The 21,020-nt window shown below is 44.4% G+C and overlaps 1 protein-coding gene across 1 annotated transcript in view; it reads left to right on the forward strand.

Annotated features, from left to right (window-relative positions):
• Positions 1-21,020, forward strand: part of zgc:158766 (uncharacterized protein LOC100009641 homolog) — a 24,004-nt gene continuing 2,984 nt past the window's right edge. Inside the window, exons 1-21 of the mRNA XM_061082084.1 lie at positions 1-232; positions 4,901-5,098; positions 6,090-7,317; positions 10,493-10,690; positions 11,211-11,334; positions 12,166-12,259; positions 12,799-12,885; positions 13,442-13,558; positions 13,924-14,022; positions 14,268-14,410; positions 14,589-14,727; positions 14,831-14,953; positions 15,315-15,479; positions 15,950-16,821; positions 17,212-17,461; positions 17,818-17,907; positions 18,541-18,765; positions 18,957-19,127; positions 19,233-19,410; positions 19,518-19,634; positions 20,249-20,521. Of these exons, the coding sequence (XP_060938067.1) occupies positions 164-232; positions 4,901-5,098; positions 6,090-7,317; positions 10,493-10,690; positions 11,211-11,334; positions 12,166-12,259; positions 12,799-12,885; positions 13,442-13,558; positions 13,924-14,022; positions 14,268-14,410; positions 14,589-14,727; positions 14,831-14,953; positions 15,315-15,479; positions 15,950-16,821; positions 17,212-17,461; positions 17,818-17,907; positions 18,541-18,765; positions 18,957-19,127; positions 19,233-19,410; positions 19,518-19,634; positions 20,249-20,521 (4,960 nt within the window). The 5' untranslated portion in view covers positions 1-163. The remainder of the gene's footprint in view (positions 233-4,900; positions 5,099-6,089; positions 7,318-10,492; positions 10,691-11,210; positions 11,335-12,165; positions 12,260-12,798; positions 12,886-13,441; positions 13,559-13,923; positions 14,023-14,267; positions 14,411-14,588; positions 14,728-14,830; positions 14,954-15,314; positions 15,480-15,949; positions 16,822-17,211; positions 17,462-17,817; positions 17,908-18,540; positions 18,766-18,956; positions 19,128-19,232; positions 19,411-19,517; positions 19,635-20,248; positions 20,522-21,020) is intronic.

Genomic DNA, 21,020 nt, shown 5'->3' on the forward strand with positions numbered 1-21,020 from the left:
CACACTGGGAGAGAAAGAGAAAGAGAGAGAGAGAGGGGGACCTGTTGATATGCACAGCGATGACTTACAGCAGCATGGATCATACACTGGATTATAGCGCTTGGACTGGATGACACTTACTTATTTATTGAAGTTTTGGATTTCTTCTCTCTGGGTTTTCTAAATGCTGTCACTGGGCAAAATGCAGTCCAGAGCCAAGTCCCGGAGTTGTGACAACTACCTGAGTATAAAAGTACAAGTTTGAATTATATGCTTTGAATTTCTCCCCATTATTTTAAGGGGGTTTCTTTGAAAGTCTTTTGTTTGTCTCAGTGTGTGGTGTTTTCCCTCTTAACCCAGTTTTTCCTTTTTCTTCTGTACTGGCTGTAAACCTGGCTCCTCGGGAGCCTTCAGTGACTGTGTGATGTGTCTTATTGTGACCACTCAGAGGATGGATGTTTTTAATGCCTCCACGTCTAGACAGCTGATATCTTTGACTTCTGCAGCCAAAACATCGCCGGCAGCTTTTATACACGTGCATTACGTGAGGGACAAGGAAGGACAATGTGTACACTGATTAAGGATTATTGTATTGGTCAATACACAGGCACACACACATACTCACACACACATCCGTATTATTTTCATTTAGTTCTGACAATTTCATGACTGTATTTTCTCAAGGGAATATACTGATGGTCAACAATGACTAAAGACAAATTTGCAGTCAAGCTGGAAACTAAAAAGTGAAGTTTAGGACCAGATCTCATTGATAATGTGTGTTTTCATTTTGCCATCATCATCAATAGCAAGCTGGTGTATGGGCAAAACGGGTGAAAACACTATTGACGTACAATTTCTTATTGCTCGGGTCAGTGAAGTGCACGAGTTTGTAAGTCAGGTTTCTTTATCATCCCCCCCTCTTGTTTTGGAATGCATCCTTTCTATATTTACCCCTGCGGAGGTATCAACAGACTTTGTTAGCCTCCTTTGTCTCTGCTGTCGCTGCTCATCACGGCTCTGATTGGTTGAGGGCATCCATTCGCTCTTTTTACCCTCTTGTTTGGATCTCTTTTCGGCAGAGACCCCATCAGATGTGTGATTGGTGTGTGTATGCAGTGCATCTGTCTGTTGTGTGTGTGTGTGTGTGTGTGTGTGTGTGTGAGAGAGTGTGTCAGGGCTGCTCAGGAACAATATCCTGTCAATGTTGGTTACATCCTGAGGTGCAAAGTGATTAGTTGCCTGCTGATGACATAAATCAAATATTTACGATAACTTTAAGTTGCACCTAATTTCACACACTCATATGTCAGTCCTCTTAATATCCATGATAACCTTTTCATCAAGATCCTTAGGGAGTCATTCCCTGGGAAATCTGTGAAAATCAAAAAATGCCCCATATCTCAATGAAGAAAGTGGAAATCTGTCCAGTTGTGTTTTTGTATAATCCTTCTAACTAACAAACAAACAAAAAACAGTGACACTGTTGCCTGATGATTAGCAGAAGTATTTCTCTTCGTTGCTGCATTATAGTCAGGTCAAAGGATGTGAAGGTAAATGACAGGAAATTAAAAATAGGAACCTTTGTCTGTACATGAGTGGGAGGGATACTGTATCACCCCCGGACCTCCATTATTGTGAGGGTTAAAGTTTATCATCTGAGATAACTTTTACTAAAGTAACTTTTTACAACGTCATTCTAATATTCTGCTGCTGTCGAGTGGAAGAAAAACTGTTGTTATGTGTCTGAGATCTTGTGTGTGTGTGTGTGTTCAGTTACAATTCAGTTTGAAGGAATGCGTCTTAAGAAATGCACGTGTCTCATCCGAGACTCTTGTGTTGGAAGCTGAAGTCAGACAAAGGATCCCAATCTCCACTGATCACTTCTAATAAATTGAATTAAACACAGGAATGTTTTGATTGCACAGGAATCTTTGTCTGGCATTGTTAGGTGACCTTACTTGGTTATCCCCCTCTCTCTATAAATAATATACACCGTTACGGTTAAATCTATCTGGAGTTATTGGTAACGTGTGCAGATCTTGTGTCTGCCTCTGCCTCTCCTCCTCCTCCTCCTCCTCCTCCTCCTCCTCCTCCTCCTCCTCCTCCTCCTCCTCCTCCTCTCATCAGATAGGATTTCTACTGATGCAGATCAAAAGCAGAATCAGACTGCGGGTACTTTACTGAGGTCTCTCTAGCTTCCTTTGTTGGCGTCCTGGCACCTGGCAGCAGGGCAGGTCTCAGCAACCTGTGGCCTTTGTCATCCCGCTGCCTTTCAGGCTGTTTGCAGGTTGGTTAGTGGGCGGCCTGTATCCAGGCTCCAGGGCTCTCCTGTTACACTCCCCTGGTGGCTTCATGCTCCACTGGAGGCCTGGTAGGCAGCGCCTTTTGTGTCCCTGACCCGCTAAATGTGTCAGTGACCACCTCGCGCTCACTCTCTTACTGTCTCTCACTCTTTCTTTCTCTGCGATGAACCCCTTCCCCCTTTTTTCTTCCCCCTCCCTCTTCCACATGCTTTTATGCTGATTCAATTCGGAGAGGGCACCCGAACCCAGTAGTTTAGCTCACTTCCTCGCCCCGTGCACCTCTTGAGCAGCTGGTTTACTAAGGGCTCAGACAAAAGTGTCCCACCTGGAGCACCGAGCCATTAATTAGCACCCTGGCCCTCCATCAGGCTCACAAAGACCTGGCATCGGAGAGGGGGGGACTTCCCACCCTGCTCCGGTCCTGGCTGAGGTTCTGAGGCCAGACACACACAACAACCATACACACTGCATTCCTCCCGGCTCAGAGCGGATGGGAAGCTCAGCCCTGGCAGCTCCGCTCAGTCCCTCTGCTGAGACCTGCAGATATGCCTCCCGCTGCCCAGGTGACACTTTATGAAAATGCTGCCCGACGATGAAGAGTTGAGTGTGATATCATCACCTGAGGGATGATGTCACGCAAACTATTGTTCAGCTATAGGTGCTGTTTTTTTAATCTTTGCGTTGAAGCATTGGATGACGTGGGCTGCAACTCCTGTGCAACAGGTTCAATAGAGTTTGATTTATGATTGAGCTCAAGTTGATGTTGAAAAATTGTCCTTCTGAACCCTCTTTCTGTCACTGCCACTGTTTTCACTGCCTTGGAAACCTGAAGAGAAACTTGCAAGTCCGTCCTAACTATGTAAAGAGGGCTTTCCTCCCATTGTTAGCTTTCCTCCAATAAAACACCATGTTATTCTTCTCCTCCCGGCTGCAACAGTGACTAATGCCCAGAGACATTTTTGTCTCTGAAAGCAGGCGGACTGCTAATGGAGGTGGGCGTTTTGTTTCAGGGCATCAACACTGTACGGCACATACCACTTAGAGAGGCGGAGCGCACAATGAGAGCCTTGTAGTGGAGCGGTGGCATGTGTACCAATGCACTGAACTGTACTCGCTCGCCTCTAATTGATGGCGCTGAGCTGCTTAGATCAACAGGACAGATCCTCTAAAGGATGAAACACGGGATGTCTGCCAGGCTCAGTTTCACCAAAGCACAGGCGATCTCTCCATTTCCAGTCCTTGTTCTTTTTTTCTTTTTTTTAACACACTTTTATTGTCACGCAAATGCAGCGCACACATTCAAATCAAAAGTTAGCTGGACCCTCAAAGCCCACGTCCCTCAGCGTGGTCCACAGTTGTCACAGTGTTGGACTTTTCCTGGCATCACTATCTATCAGCGTGGTTATCGTTGCAGTCAGATGTCTCTGACTCCAACAGTGTTGTGTTCCATTCGAGGAAGGACAGATAGGGGAGGGATGTTTGGCCTTGGCTCTCACCGCTGAGAGGAAGGTCGGAGTCTGATCTGCAACGAAAGTACAAGAACAGGTCAACCTCAACCAAGACCACTGTAACCACAAATGTCCCGACTCATTTAGTCACAAGTTGTAGCTAACAGTATCAAAACATGTCATCTGGATCACTGTTGCCCACCCCAGTCATGAAGGGGTCAGAGAATGACATGCTTGTTATTAGAGGGTAGCGTTGCACCGTTCTGGCCAGACTGGAGTTCATCTTGGACTTTCCAGTTGGGCTGTTTGTGTCCACTGACGGCGACGTCACTGTGACCAGGTGTTTCCCCTCTTACTGATGGAAAGACCATCAGGGCTGACATGTCATGTTTCCTGTCATGTTTCAATTTCCTCACTGTCGGACTAAGTGGAATCATTCCTTATAAATATAGGGAATATGCAGTTGCATGTTTATCTAGTTGAATTTATCTAAAGTGAGCAGGTGCTTGTAATTTGTATAGTTTTGGAAGTGTATCCTGTCAATACTAAGAAAAGTGGTGACTAATCTGGATCATTTGACGGTTTCACACATCTGAAAACCTTCAAATGAAACAAAGAGAGGAAGAAAAGAGAGGTTGCATAATGTCCACACGGCAAATTAGTTTGCATTTCTCCTAAATCCAGATTTTTATATAGCACCAAATATAAACATGTACATACTCAGATATGCCTGATTTTTGTCATCAAGATCCAAACTTTATTTTTCGCTCTATCTTGCCGCATCCTCCCAGCACGCTGCGGCATAATCCGTCCAGTAGTTCTTACGTAATCCTGCTAAATGTCAAACAAACAAAACCTCCTTGGCATGGAGATCGTAAAAGCACTAAAATGGTTGGCACACCCTTATCCTTCTTTTATCCATTTGTTCCTTTCATGACAAAATGAGGAAGAGGGGAAAAACACACAAATTTGGTTTGGTAGAGTTTGGTCAGGTGCACTCCAGCTCAGTTTGTTTTAAGGTCTAGCCTCACATGTCCATGTTATCATGTGCTGTGTAGTTTTCTTATATCTTGAGAAAAATCTTTATGTGGCTCTGAGCATTTACTGTAGCACAAGCTCGACGTGATCAAATATTTAAATCCTAAAATTTTTTCTCATTTTCTTCAGGACGCTGAGTCTTTGGACAACTGTATCCAGAACACCTTGTCGGCCCTGTACCGCCCCTTCACTGCCACAGCCGCCACTGTCCTCTGGCAGCTCTTCAGCGTGGTGGAGAGACAGTACCGTGGAGACGGACTCCGCTGCCTTATTGACTTCTTGCTTCCTGCCAAGAGGATTCTGCAGATCATCCAACAAGAAACCTGCGTGAGTAGTTGATATCCCTGACATGGCACCTGAGGTTAAAATGGTAGAATCCAAGAAGGCTGACAGGGATTTGTTTGAGGCACAACCAAGTCTGAGATTTTGCTGCTACCAACTGACAATGTTCACTGTATCAGGACGAAGTTAACTTGTATTTTTCCAAATGCAGCAAACATGGCACAGTACTCACCTTGAAAGAAAAACAACTAGAGTGATAAGACAAGATGTTTGTGAAGGAAGAATGTGAGGACAGTGCTGCAGAGTGTGAATAGCTCTGCTGTGTGGGAAGCGGGAGCAGAAGACTGAGACAGAGTTGACAATTGTTCCAAAAACAAGTTGAAAAGTCGCCTTCTCTCTCTGAAAAAAGACACAGAGGGAAACTGTGGTCTGTCATGGACGCTTGTGTCCAGAGTGAAACTCAATATCCGCTTTCAAAAGCTCTGATTGCTGTGGGTTGGGGCTCTATGACCGAAGCACTGAAACTTTAGTCCTCTGTATTCATCTCTGTGGTGATTTCACCGTGACGATAGCCATGGAGCAATAGTATCAGCTAAGTCTGGCCCCTGAGAACAGCCCGCTGTGCATGAGAGTCTTTGTATCGCAGGCAATACGAGAGGCTTCAGAGGAAGATCACATCCTCAGCCTCGGCCTTGACTTTCATAAGCGGTGGAAAAAAGGGAGCCCTTGAGCGGCGTATCTTTGTTTCCCTCCCAGGGTCTTTTTTTGATGCTGTCACTGTGAAGATTTGTGTTGTTGTTGCTGCGAAACCAGGCCTGATCAGACAGGTTTTCCTCTTTAGTCAAACAAGCGCTGACAGTGATTCATCTAGCGCGTTCCGTGACATCTCACCCCTCCATTAAACATGTGTTCCGACACTGTTTTGCAGATGTCTTGAAACCACGCAAGGTGCACCAGATTCGAGCTGTGACCCAGACAGATGATAATAATGTTTTGTGAAGAGCGGCTACTGACTGACTTCTCTGTTTTCTCTCAGGTGAGGTTCAGGGGCTTGTTGTTCTATCATGAGGGGTGGCCGCTCTGCTTCCACGAGAAGGTCGTCCTGCAGCTTGCCCCACTGCACAAGGTCCGTCTAAAGCAAGGAGACTTCTACCTGCAGATCGTTCCTTTGGGCCGCAAGACCGCCAAGCTCGTGATAAAATGTTTGTCAGCCAGTGGGCAGGCCATCGCAGAGATCCCCATCACAGAGAGCATGTATGGCAGCGTCTTCACAGCTGAGTTCTTGCAGAATGTGACCCGTGACCGAAACCTGCAACCACTACAGAACTGCCTGCTCACCACCGGTACCTCTGTGTACAGGACGCCGTGGAAGAACGTGGTCAACCCTCTGTTCGTCAGCAGCACTACGGACGCCATCATGCAAGCACGCTGCAGCAGGGTGGGCTTCCGCGGCCAACTCAGCACCTGCAGCACGAGCGGATCCACGGGGACTCTGGACAGCCACCGCAGCTCCAGAGAGTCCCTGCACTCTCAGGGAGCTGACTCCATCTTCTCTGAGCCCACCTCGCCGAGCAGAAACCACACGGACCCCAGCGGAGACGGCGTCAGTGCAGCGGACACTGCTACACCCATCATTAAGATCGAAGGATCCACTGAAGAGAGTGGGATGGGACAGCGGGGTGAGGACACTGGGGGGAGAGGGAAAGGCTCCAAGATGCTCTCTCCTAGCACGGACCTCAGTAACCCGAGTCCTCGACGTCGCCTCCCGAGGGATTCTGTAGCTTTTGAAAGCAGGAGACTCTTCAGAAAATCCTACATGGAGGCCTTGCAGAACCCGATGAGCCTGGGGTCCAGCTCCGAGTCGATCCTGGAGGAAAGCCCTGAGCACAGCCCTGGGCTCAGAGAGAGATCGGGGACAGCAGGCAGCAGCCCGGACACCCGCATCTCCTCCAGAGAACACTTAGCGCGAAGGCTGGGTGGCCGAGGCTGGCTCGGTGGCGATGACTCCAGGCCCAGCACACCTTTGCTTTACCTACAGAGGGGGTTACGGAGCGCAGAAAGACGAGCGGATCGTCGATCAAAGTCACTGGAGAGGACTAACAAGGCAGCACAGGTGAAAGGCCACCGGGAACGATCCTCCTCCGGGGGTTCAGTCAACATATCACCCAAAAAGCTGATGAACGGCTACACTCTTCGTTTTGGGAAGCTGGACGTGGAGGCAGCTCTTCCTGGTTCTGAGAGGAGAAGCAGCAAAGAGGAGTCAGGTGTGTTATGCTGCACTGAGGTTCAACCCTTAGTTATCACAACGCACAAAAACCACACTGAGGTTGTGTTAAAGTATTTGCCTTGTAGGTTTGTTCAGTGAAACATGCTCAAGCAAATTAACTTGACAACCCTATTGCACAATATAAACATTACTTATCACAACATTAATACTACCTGGGGTACGTAAACATTCTATTAAAGGTGTATCACATTAAAAATTAAATGACTTTAGTTCAAATAAACAGCAAGCAAAAACAACAATAACAGTTTATTCATTCCATTCTATTGGGGCTGATCATTATCGATGGCTGCTGACCACAGGACATTCTCTTCTGTGCTTTTTGGATCATCTCTGTCCAAAGAGAGCTCACTGGTTATGTGTTAGTAAACCAGACAATCAGTTTAAACAGACAGGGACAGACTGTATTTACCTTTAACTCCTGTCTGAAAACTGCAGATCATACAGTATATGCTACATCTCTTTAGTTTATCTTTATTTTTACTTCAGGAAGCTGCCAAATGTATATTTCCTCCTTTAGAGAAGTTAAAACAGAAACATTGTCTTAATTATGACAGATTAATATCTTTAACATTTATCTTTTTCAAATTCCTATGTCACTGAACTAGAATTCACTCTACTTTAACATCTAAATGTGGTCCATAAAGACAATTTCGCATCAGAAAGATATTTTTAAACAAAGTGATTTAGTTTCACAGAAACTTGACATGTTTGGCTTTCTCCAGCGGTGGTTGAATCGTCCATCAACACCTCATCATTTATGACTTATCAAATAATACAGCCTGAGGGTGTGAAAACGAAGCTCCACTCTTATTAGCCAGACTACAGTGGTTTGTCATCAGGCTGTGAATTTGCGCCCTGCAGCAGGAAGTGGTTACAACGGTGCATCGGGTGGACCGGACCTGGAGTTTCAGCCGAGACAGCTCACGTCTCTGCAGCCTTAACGCTGCCAGTGGTGACAGGCTGCTTTTCAAAGCCCACACTGTGTGTGTTTTGGCAGGTTCGGGAGACAGGTATCGCCCTACTCTGGAAACAGAGGTTTTATTCACCACCCTGTGTTTTCTTTACCACTGTCAGTCTGTTTTGTTTTTTTGTGGTTTCATACTGGGCAGCTCAGGAAATCAGCAGTGTGAGAATACCACAGGGGGAATCTCGCTGTTTTTACAAAACACGGCTTCTTCCGTGAATTGAAATGTGACGTGAAAGCAGATCATAGCTGGCTCTATCCAGGTTTTTTATTTTTTAAATGCACCATATATTTGCTTAGTGTAAGACAACACCACCATTCAGCAGTACAGTAGTTTAATCACATCACTGTTGCTAAGATTACCTCACACGGGATTGTATTTCAGCAGGTTTCCCACCACCACATTTCAAAGGCAACAAAGGATCCTGTAAAAGCTATAAACTAACCACGGGGACCCCCACATCCCACAATGAGAAGACCCTACACTGTTATTGAGGCTGGGGGCTGCACTGATCCCCGATGTGTTGCGTCATTTACAAAAGTTTCCTTTGTGAACAAATCGGCCACTGGGGATTGACAGTAAAAGAAAAAGCCTTTCAAACTGTGTACATGTCTTTGTAGAATCCTTTCACTCCAGAAACACGAGACTCAGCCTCACTCCAAAACTCTGCAAGGGTCAAATTACTTGAGACAAAGCAGCAGCCAGTGCAAGTGGACGGCTTTAAAATGCATCCAGCAGAGTGCACAGAAAACAGACTTTCACACAGCACCATACTCCAGAGGATTTGCTCTACTTTTGTCACTTCCTCTGAAAACAAAGCAATTTAGGAAACATGCAGCAAACACAGGCCCGGCCACACAGTCGCACAGGAAATGCACTGACTGTTGAAAGACAATAGAGTCTGAGCTGGGTGGGTTTACTGTCACAGAGCAGAGCAGAGCAGAGCGGGGGCAAGAGGCCTCAAACTGTTTCAAAAGGCAAAACACGACAGGTGTCCATCACTCAGTGAAACATACAGGGGCTTGCTTATGACTGTGCTATCGCCTCACAAGTTCAGACACTAAACAAGTAAACCCATTTAAACCCTATTCTTTTAAATGTACAGATCATTTTTTGTCTCTGTGTGTTGGTCCTGCAATAAGCTGGTGATCTGTCCGGGTTGCCCCTCACCTCTCACCCAATATCAGGTGGGCCGGGCTCCAGCCCCCCCCCCCTGCAGCCCGCAAAGGATACACGGTGTAGATAATTAATGGATGTTTTAAATGTCCTCAAATATTCAGTTGATCATGAAGGGTGACAGAGAAAAGCAGCAAAGCTTCACTTCAAAAACATTAAAACCTGCGCCTTTATGTTTTTTTATATAGCTATGGCTATGTATATTTCTTTTATTAAGCCTTTATTGATGGAACAGTTAAGCAATGGGGAAGAGACGCAGCAAAGTGCCGGGTCGGAACCAAACCTGTGGCTGCTGCTGCCAGAGGACTCAACTCTCCATACATGGTGATCAAATAATCATTTCAGTCATTTTTCAAGTTAAAAATACTCTAATATTGGGGCCCAGTAGCCCACCTGGTTTAGCAGGCTCCTCAATTATGGTATTTTTAACTTGAGGAATCACCAAATTCGTTTCCAGTCACTGTTTTAATCAGTGATTTGTGGCAGCTCTACTCTAAACTCTGCAATTCATTTTACCCCAGTTGTTGACATTCTTCCTTGGCCAAGGCCCAGTGAAGTAAGCCCCATAGAGGAAACACAGATACTATACTCTGCGTGAAGATTTGCACGCTGTGTTGCTGCCTCAGGAATCGGATCAAGTGTAAAAAAAAAAACGTGGTACCACTTGGGAATGCCAGGAGCAGCATTCCAGTAAACAGAGCCTTGAGGTATGATGGGCAGAGGAGGAGGAGGTGAAGATATGAGAGTCTAATAACACCACAGTTTGCTGTGACTCAGGCTAACTAAACACCTGGTCTCCATGGTGAGTCAGTGCAGACTCACTACTAAAGCAGACCTACGCTACTTCTCGTAAACACTTGTTTCATGAGGGCATTACGCTGAGGTGAGAAAGCACTGAGGTGAAAGGAAACGTCTAATTTCTATTGATTGGTGTGTATTTTTGGACAATGTGCGCTCAGTAGATATATAATTACAATAACTTGAGCTCGCTGTTTGTAATCATCTCCACAGGAGAGCGTGATGACGGCATCGGCAGTGAGAGCAGGCGGCACAGTGGTGAAGAGTCGCACAGTCCTAAAGCTGCCAATGGGACGGCCGTTAGTCCGGCTTCAGCCTCCAGCTCATCATGTGACGGTCACTCAGTTCGGCCCAGGCTGGGGTCAGAGGTCAACCAGGAGCTGCTGGCATCGGGCGCCGTGATCCTGCCAGGTAGGGGACGAGTGACGCTTTCACTTCCACTTGTCATCTGGTTTCACACAGTAGCTATTAATTACATACAGGAACTGTCATGAGATACTCACAAAGTCTTATATTACTCTTTAAATAGAAATTGAAATTGTGCGTAAAGCTGACATGGATAAAAAAAAGTTCCCTTTTTCTTATAGTTTTTTTAATATAATTTAGTTCATTTCAAGACCAACATAACTGAACAATGAATCATTCGCATTGCTATTCATCTTGTAACCACTTTTATGAATCAACAATTCCTTTTAAATCCGTATAAACCACATGCTAAACCGTTGATGTTGATTTCTTGTCAATAGAACAGTGTGTAAATAGAACGGCAAACTTTCAGGTGCGTTTAAATGTTTTGCCTTAAGCTCCCATAAATTTCTTATCCCAGTGGGACGGTATAATTGACCTGACACTGTGAAGATGAAGCGAGCGATAGTGGACATCTGCAGCGCGTGTTGTGTGTTGACCCCCTGCCGGCCTTCTCTCTTTCCAGGAAACAGAGATCGCGGTGGGCGGGCGGTGCTGCAGGTGTGCACGAGAGCTCAGGTGTGGGCAGGTGAGAGTTGCACGGTCAGTGACCTCACCTGTTTACTGGGCTACTACCACTCCACACTGCGGTAAGTCGCACATACTTAGCTCTTATTCTGTCTGCCTCAGGAATAACTTCAGTAGCGTTCACACCTGTCGTTTACCCCTGAGGTGAACAAAACCTCCATCCCATCCAAAATACCTTTTCTCTTTTTCCTCTAACACGTCTATGCATGATTAAAGAAGTGGTAAACCTATCATGTCGATGTAAAGTGATGTAAGGACATTTAAACCATTTATGAATGCACAGTATTTGTCAGCATTTATCTTATGAAGTTGTGTTTTATCTTATTATAACTCTGTTTTACCTTGTCGTCAGTCATTATCTATTTATATAGAAGCCTCACTTATTGGTACTTACATTAATTAACAGTTAGAACTAGGTAATGCATGTTATGACGCATTTATCCAAAGCATGTATATTGCTTATAAATGTCGCTTTAAATATAAATCATTATTTCTATAATAGGCATTGAAAGAAAGAATTAAGAATCATCAGTTGTCTGTTTCACAGGGTTTTCTAATAGGCATAATAATTGATCCAATGCTGGGGGGAATTTATTTGTTACAGCATCAGCTAGTCAAAGTGAAGTAGGAAAGAGAACATAAATAAACAATGAATTTAAATAAAACATTTTGGGTAGAGGTGACTGAGATGACTTGTCGTACTTTATAGTTTTTCTAAAGCAGTAAAACCAAAACCAAACTGGCGGACTTTCACAAGCGTCTCACACACTGTGTTAATCCTCCTCCTCATTAATCAGGGTGCACTGACACCCTAGCTGTCCAAATCTAGTATTGCATGCAGTCTGTTTGTTTTTGCCAAAGACATCGCTCTAACTTAAATGCTTTGGTTTCAGGAAAGAGAGGCAGGATCAAGGTCTGACTGTTGTAATAGACAGCAGGAGGCAGCAGCCGGTCCCAGCTCTGTTGTCATCTCTGTCTGAACTGCAGGTGAGTCCACAGTGGAAAATATGTAATTACCCTCCAACACGCCCTAAGAGGTTTCAGGCTCCACTCAATCTTTGTTGTCTCCACAGCCCTCTCTCTCTCTCTCTCGATCTCCCCCTCTCTCTCTCTCTTTCCAAACACATTTTCTATTATTCCATCTCGGACACAGGTTTTAAAAAAAATGTTTAAGGAAGAGCCCAAGTTAAATGTGTGGTGACTGCACTTTAAGACATTTTTGTGAAAAAGGCTGCCCTCAGGGCTCCTGTGGAGAAGCCTGTGCTTACTTGTCTGTTTTTAACCACACACTGGGAGCGGGGTTGGCTTCAGCCGACTCGCTTAGAGACATGTCATCATGTATATGATGATGAGTTGCTCTCTGATGTAAGACTGGTAATTCTGCAAACCACAACACATACATTAGACGTCTTTTTAAATGCCTGTTTCTCAGTATTTAGCTGTGCACCTCAGGAAATACACGTCTTGTAGTTTTTATTTTTCTTCATTTGTGGAAACTGTAAAAATGGCATCTGCATGTTTTTCAGGCTTTAGTACCAAATGCACTTTACTCGGTTCTCCTCCTGGGGGAAAAGGAGGCAGCAGCTAAACCTGAACGAGACCTCAACCTGCAGGTAAATAATTAATTTTGTTATAAGATGGATAAGAAGTATTTCAAACACTCAGTAGAGCGCATACCTCCAACAAGGTCCAACAGTCTCCTTAAGCATCTACATTTACATTCACTGGATCTGGATTTTTATTTGAATCTGCACACATTTGTAAATATCAGTCCCCTAAACATGTCAGACTCTTTTCATCAAGATCAATGAATTTTTCTGTGCTATACTATACTATCTGTTAATGTTAAAGAAAGTGAAAAAAGATTCCTAAATCTGCCCCCTATTCCAGACAACAAACAAACAAGTAAACAAATGCAGATAAAAACATAAAATAATGAGTGCAAGATGTAAGTGGATATCATAACGTTCAGTCTATTTGTTACTGGATTCAGATTGAATGAGTCCTCTCTGATTCTCATTGCTGTTGGCCATGAGGGCAGATATTAAGGAGAACTGGACTCATTCTAGTCAAAGTTACTGGATCTTGGAGGACAGACAGAAGAAACACGGACTGACTGTGTGTCTGTGATTGTGTGTGATGTGTGTGTTTTTGTTGTTCTTGGCACAGACTGAGACGCTGTCGTCTCTGAAGGCCCTGCTGAAGCACATCGACCAAACCCAGCTCACACGAGACTTGGAGGGCACCTTCCACTACGACCACAACCACTGGATCCACTTCAGACAGGTGGGTGTGACGGAGGGGGGCTGGCCTGTCGCCAACATCATAAACATACTGTATTTGGAAGCTTAGTAAAGAGCTTCGTGAGGGTGGGGTTGGTTTTTGAAAATAGTTTTGATGTAAGTTGCTTGGTTCTATACGAGAAAAAAGTAAACTATACTAATTGCTAGTTTTCTAAGGTTATGTATAGGTACAATAAATGCCTGTGGGCCAGTAGGAACATGATCAGTTAGAGATATGGAAATGTGACTATTTCTGACTCAGCCTATTTAATTTCAGGGGGGGAACAGTGGTCAACTTTTTATCGTTTTGATGTAAAGAATTTACAGTTCTGACACTTCTAATTTGATTTTTTCGTCTGTCTCTTACAGAAAATTGAGCCGTTTGCCAGCAGTTGTAGCGCAGCCATCACGTCCCTGCAGGAGTCGATCTGCACCCTGAGCAGCAGCGGCCACATGAAGACCTCAAAGGTCAGACCCAGCCCCTGTGGCCTGTCTGGACCTTCTGATTTATGTGCCTCTACTGACACACAATGGCTCCCTGCAGGAGTAAACATTTGAGGATTTTGTTGTGTGGTTAACCTTCATGATCTCTCAGTTAAATCGTGACATTGAAAGGACGTTGTCTTGAAAAAATGTCAAGAGCATATACTTTCCTCTGTGGAAATGTAATAAATTGTATATCATTAATTTCCCTGTTCACATGTTGGATTCAGGAGGTGTCCGAGGTGATGGAACAGCAGAGGAGTCTCATGAAGTGTGTCCTGGAGGACACGCGTCTGAACAGGCTGCGTCTCGAGGGAGGAACTGTCCTCGCCCGCATCAGGAAAGAAGAGGCCTGTGAGAATGAAATCTACAGGTAGTGGAGCGAGAGTGGATGGACTCTTTTTCTTTTTCTGATGAGCTCACTATGTACTTCTGTATATTGAAGACCCTTTAAAGTAGGGGTTACCGAATGAGTGGGTGATTTCGGACACAGCCCAAGACTTTTAAATGGGTAATACCTATTGTGACCTTTGACCCTTTTGTTCATTCAGAGATGCTGTAGACACGTTGAATGCACTGTACAACCAAGTAGATGAAGAGGTCCATAAGCTGGTGATCCTGTCCAACAAGTCTCAGAAAGAGTTAGAGAGTCTGCTGGAGGTGCGCAAGTTTGAGGAGCAAACGCAACAGGTGACTTTAAACTTTACTTCTCTCCCTATGTGGTCATCTGTGCCGCAGACAGTCAACAAAAATGTGTCAACAAATAACATTAAAATTTCCTTTCTCCTCTCAGATCAAGCTCTGGTTCAGTGTGGAGGGAGAGAAGCAACTCGTACCTCTGGAGTCACTGACTCTGTCTGTGGCCAAAATCAACGAGATGAGAGAGAGCTTGGAGCAATTTGTGTCTGAGTCTGTGGTGAGTAGGTCCAATTTTAAACTAGAATGGCCCTAAGTAGAGCAAATACCTCGGCCAAGGCCCAACAGTACCCCTAACATATTTCACCCACTCATAGATATCAGATATAGATCAAGATCCATGAATTTTTCCTAGAGACATTTGTGAAAATGTAATAAAAAATGTTAAATGAAGTGTTTTAAAATTCCTTTGACCAAATATTGTTGAATCAGTTCAGTTGTTGGTTTGTAATCTTGCTTACAAACCAACAATCAAACTGACAGAGATACAGATTAAACTCGTTGGTGGAGGCAATTATTAGACTTATCCTAGTTGTTTTTATGTCATTGTTGAATCGTGTGTGTTCTCTTGGTACTGACAGCACCAACAGAGACATGGCCTGAAGCTTGTGAAAGAGTCTCCAGAGTCTCTTCCAGGCTCAGCTCTCCTCGACTTCAAGCAGCATCTGGGCTCCATCCTGAGCAGAGTGGAGCGGAGGAAGACGCAGCTCGACATCCTGACCAACCTGCACGAGTTCTATGACTCAGTAAGTATTATTTTCATGTCAATGTTTAAATTGTCAATGTTTACATTAAATTGTTTTCCTATTAAAGCCACAACACTCAACGATCTCTCTAGCTTCTTCCAAATCTCGTCTTAAAATTTACTTGAAAGCTATTGAAATGTTTGATTTATTTATACAGTTTTTATTTGTTTTATCTTAGTTTTAACGCTTCCTCTTACTCTAATATCTTGCCTGTTTTTTTTCTTTATTCTATTTTTTGTCTTCTCTATAAGCACTTTCTAGCATTGTTAAGAAGAGTGCTATTTAAAAGTTTATTATTATTATGATGATGATTATTATTTGCATTTTAGAATTCAGGATTTTCTCTAATGCAAAGTACTTTAAAAGTATTACAAAAGAAACATTTTAAATTTAAAAGCTGGATTCTAGTCTTTTAACTGGCTTTACTATTGCGCTATATTAATATACCTGTCACCCTTTCATATCTGTAGGCAAACCAGTGGATGGACCACTGTCAGGATTATTCCCATCACCTCAGCCTGGACACTGCAGGTGCCACTATGTCTCCGTCTGTGGTGGAGATCCTGCAGGATTACTGCACCGAGGCATCCAAGTTCTCCATGGACAACTTCAGCAATCTCAACGACATGGTGCTCTCCCTGGAGAGTCCTCAGCAGCTGCAGAAGTGGAACACCGTGTGGCACCAGTGTCAGCAAACCAAACAGCAGCTGGAGGAGACTTTGGCCCGAGCCAAGGCGGCAGCGCGGACCTCCACGGCTGCAGTCACTGAGGCTCCTTCAAAGACTGAAGACAGTCCGATCAGCACCACCGAGCCACGTGAAGCTAACGGTTGTGTGATTTTACCTGGAGCGATCACACTGTTGACTTTTGAGGATAACAAGCCTCATTCTGCCGGGCCGTTCTCCAAAAGCCCGTCCAGCTCCATCTCCTCCTCCTCGCACTTCACGTTCTCGCCCGACAGCGACAGCAAACTGAGGCAGAGCCCGTCCATGTTCGACGACACGGACAGCGACTGCACCATCGACTCCACCATCTCCTGCCACTCGGAGCCCGTCTACACAGGGGCCGCCCGCCTGCGCAAGCAGCCAATGAAGAAGATCATGAAGAAGACCTTGAGCTACGAGCTGACGCCAAGGGACGGCAGCCACACAGATGTGAGCCACATTCACGGCTACACGGGCGTGTACATCAAGGGTTTGGAGGTAGCAAATAATGTGTCAGCAGAGAAGAAGCTGCAGAGGCCGGATGTGACGAGCCCTGCGTTAGGACGGAGCCGCAGCATGTCCACGCCGTCCAGGGTTCATACCAGACACAGTGATGGAGACGGCAAGAAACATAGCAGGTGAGGAAGAGAACCACAAGATTCTTAAAGACCTACTCCGCTAAAGCCGCTGAATTCTTCCCTGTGTTCTTCAAACGTACATATTCAAATGGTTTGTTTAAAAAAAAAAAGGATTTCCCTTGTGGCTGTAAAATGGCTTAAAAGTGACTCTACACCTTCCTTCCTCATTTCATGACTTGGATTCATGAATATGTTAATATAACAGCTTGGGACATCACAAACCTAAGAAACCAATCCTGAATATATGTTTTTCCTAATTCATTATCGTATTAAAAAGTCTTAAATTGAACTTTTTCAAACCTGCAGAAACCCTGAATATAAATAGCATCACTTAATTTCATCAGACAACCTTCTTACTCCTGCACCCTCCTGTGTCTTTGTGTCCACCAGTAAAGTGCAGCACATCATGGATGAGATGATCTCCACAGAGAGGGAGTACGTGCGCTCGCTCAGCTACATCATCGAGCACTACTTCCCCGAGATGGAGCGGCTGGACCTGCCCCAGGACCTGCGGGGGAAGCGCAGCATCATCTTTGGCAACGTGGAGAAACTGTGGGACTTCCACAGTCGGTACTTCCTGAAGGAGCTGGAGTCGTGTGCTCACTCGCCGCTGTCCATCAGCAGCTGTTTTCTCAGACACGTGAGTCCACGCCTTCTCAGGCGGCACGCTGACAGATTGAAAACAGCTCTCAGGTCACCGTCACTGTAATGATGTGTGTATTTGCTGTTAGTGATGTTTCTTAAAACAAGTTAATGTGATGATTCCAGTTTAGGAACATGGTTTCACTGTACCACACCGTCCCATTATCGTTTGTAAACACATGTATTTAGGTCATTTGTCATCATCATCATGTGTATGACTGGTAGGAGAAGTCCCACTATTACATTTACAGCTGCGTCAGAGCTGAATCCTTCACAGTGTTTGTTAAAGCTTATTAAAATGTCAGCATACTTGTTACTGTGGTCAGTGTTGTAACTTGTTAATCTTGTGTGCAGGAGGATCAGTTTGGAATGTATGCGCTGTACAGCAAGAATAAGCCCCAGTCTGACGCTCTGCTCAGCAGCCACGGCAACGAATTCTTTAAGGTGCGTCTGGAAACCTGGGCTCTGGTTACATTCCTCACTTCATCGCTGTGTTTGAAACGATGTGTCGTTCAGGTTCAGCTCCAGAAATGGTTCATATCATAACGTAAAGAAGCGTCGCTCTCTCAAGGCCAAAAACGAGGAATCCATTATATTTTCATTATTCAGCACTTATCGGATCATGTACAATATACATAGAGGTTGCTGGTAACTTTACGCCCGATATCAGCTGGGAGACGTCCACAGAGACACAAGGGAAACATGCAAACTCCACACAGAAAGGCCTGAATCTGGGTTTGCACCCAGAACACTCTTGCTGTGAGACAATTGATATTGATAAGTCTCTTCTTCAATTATTAAATGTACTTCTGAGTTCATAAATGTTTCTTAATAAGCAGTTTTAAAAATTACTTTGTGTTACTTTGTTATCTGTAAATTCATATTGGTTAATATATTATCATTTTATTTAAGTCTTTATAATGATTTTGATATCAATATCAGTTTAAATACAATACCTCAAACTGTTTAAAAGCAGAATTGACCTTGCACGTCTCACCACATATTCAATATTTGCAGATAACATTTTTTGAAAAGCAATAACAGCACAGCAGTAATCCTCACTGTGTGTTCCTCCAGAATAAGCAGCTGGAGCTGGAGGACAAGATGGACCTGGCGTCCTACTTGCTGAAGCCCATTCAGAGGATGAGTAAATACGCCCTGCTGCTGAAAGACCTGATAAAGGAGTGCAGCCAGACCCAGGAGCAGGAGCTGAGTGACCTCCGCACCGCAGAGGAGCTGGTCAAGTTTCAGCTTCGCCACGGCAACGACCTACTGGCCATGGACGCCATTCGGGGCTGTGATGTAAGTGGCAATATGGGAACCATGAGCTGCTATTGTGAATGTTCAGCACCACTTAAGGAGGACAGGGGTCATTAAATCTATTTTGGAGCTGGAGGTCATCTTGTTATGTATACAGTAGTGTGAGGTCAGAGCCCTGTCAGGAGATGTATTGTTCTCTGTCACGCATGTGAACGCTCATGTTTCCTCTCTAGGTGAACCTAAAAGAACAGGGTCACCTCCGCTGCCAGGACGAGTTCATAGTCTGGTGCGGACGCAGGAAATACCTTCGCCATGTCTTCTTGTTTGAAGATCTCATCCTTTTCAGCAAGACCAAAAAGATCGAGGGAGGATATGACATCTACATATACAAACAGTCCTTCAAAGTAAGAATTTGTTCTTTGAAGAGAATCTTTTCTTTTTTGCCAGTTTAGTTTGTACAGTGACAGATCATTTAGTGCAGATATAAAACAAACCTTTTTTCTGTTCAGACTGCAGAGATCGGTATGACTGAAAACGTTGGTGACAGCGGCCTGCGTTTTGAGATCTGGTTCCGTCGGAGGAAGTCACAGGACACGTTCATACTTCAAGCCAGCTCCGCAGAGGTCAAGGCTGTGTGGACGGCCATCATCGGGAAGATCCTGTGGAGGCAGGCACTCCGAAACAGAGGTGGGTTCTTCTGTCAGATTACACCCATTTACACAAGATTATTGAATCTGATTCCTCTTTGTACTTTTATTGACATTTTATCTATAAAGATGTATTTTTTACTTTAGAGGTGCGTATGCAGGAGATGGTTTCCATGGGGATCGGGAGCAAACCTTTCATGGACATCAAACCTAGTGACGCAGCGATCAGTGACAGATTCATCGACTATATAATGAAGGGGTCAGGTGAGTTTTCTTCTTCGTTTTCTTCTAACAGGAGTACGCAAAAATGTGTGATTTCCATGACATTTTGTGAAGGGGTGGGCATGACCAAAGGAAATACCCTTTGAATTTTGGTGTGGATCCAGATCATGGGTCGGATCCAGGATAGTTTGGTTATTATTTATGGATCTTGTTGGGCCTTAATCGAGGTCTGCATTCTACTGAGTGTCTTTCTAGTTTATATTTGAATCTCTTCCACCTTTCTTTCTCTGATCCACCTTCTCACTCCAGTTTGTGTTTCTCTGAGAGGATGCAGGTCGTAGTGATTCATTTACCTCATAATCAGACACACACATTTTTTCTTGGCTGAAACCTCAAAAACGTGGCACAGCCTTGAAGGTGCTTTCACGCCGTATTTTTTAATAGCAAACATCAAAGATGAAATCTGACCCTTACTGAATTTTATGTGTCATTACAAGTACATTATTTTCACATTTCCTTTCATGGTTTACCAGAGCTCCTGTAAACAGAGATTCACACCTCAATTATCACCATTGAAAACCACAGGAATTTTTCAGTCATTCCTGTCGCTGTTTCTCGCTCACGTGACCTCACCGTGTTTCTCTCTCCGCTGACAGAGTCCAGGACGAGAGCTTCCATCGCCGTGCCCTCGTTTGAACACTGCGCGTCCATCAAGAGACCCCACTCCACCATCTCCAACAGCAGCACCTCCTCCTCCAGCAGCCAGTCGTCCTCCTCGCTGCTGGGCTCGCTCAATCTCCACCTGTGCACCTCACCCTCTCACTCACACCCGTACCCGATGGCCAGTGTTCCCTCCTTTGCCCAGTGGCCCTACGACTGCATAGAGGAGGACGAGCTGGAGCAGGACACTGGGAGTCAGCCCTCCATGAGTGAGTGTTCAGCTATATTATTAAAAAGTCAGATTATTGTATGTGTGTTTAATTTGATTATTAAAAAGTGGTGATGTGGATAAATAGATATTCTGGGAGAAATTAATATTAAAAAAATGCAATTTTCACCATAAATACTGTAGATTAACCACTTCTTATTTTCTGTGTACATAATCTGCAGCTCAATTGTGCTTACTCGTTATTCGTCTCTTCTTTTTTATTATTGAGAATCATTTATTATATAAACCGCTGTAATCAGTGTCATCTCACACCCGGAAACAACTTTTAGATGTATGGGGAAATTGAAACAAGGTGAATAAAGATGGTTTATATACTTTTTTTAGATGTATATAGGTCAATAAAAGAAAGACCCTTTAATGTCTTCAAGAGAACAGCTCTGTTATCTGAATAAAAAATACGTACAATGTTGTTATTATTACACATTAAATAAAAAGAAGACAAAAGACTAAGAATCAAGACTAACATAGCTAAAGATTTA

Source organism: Limanda limanda, chromosome 11 (assembly GCF_963576545.1).
Source record: "Limanda limanda chromosome 11, fLimLim1.1, whole genome shotgun sequence".
Classification (NCBI taxonomy): Eukaryota; Metazoa; Chordata; class Actinopteri; order Pleuronectiformes; family Pleuronectidae; genus Limanda; species Limanda limanda.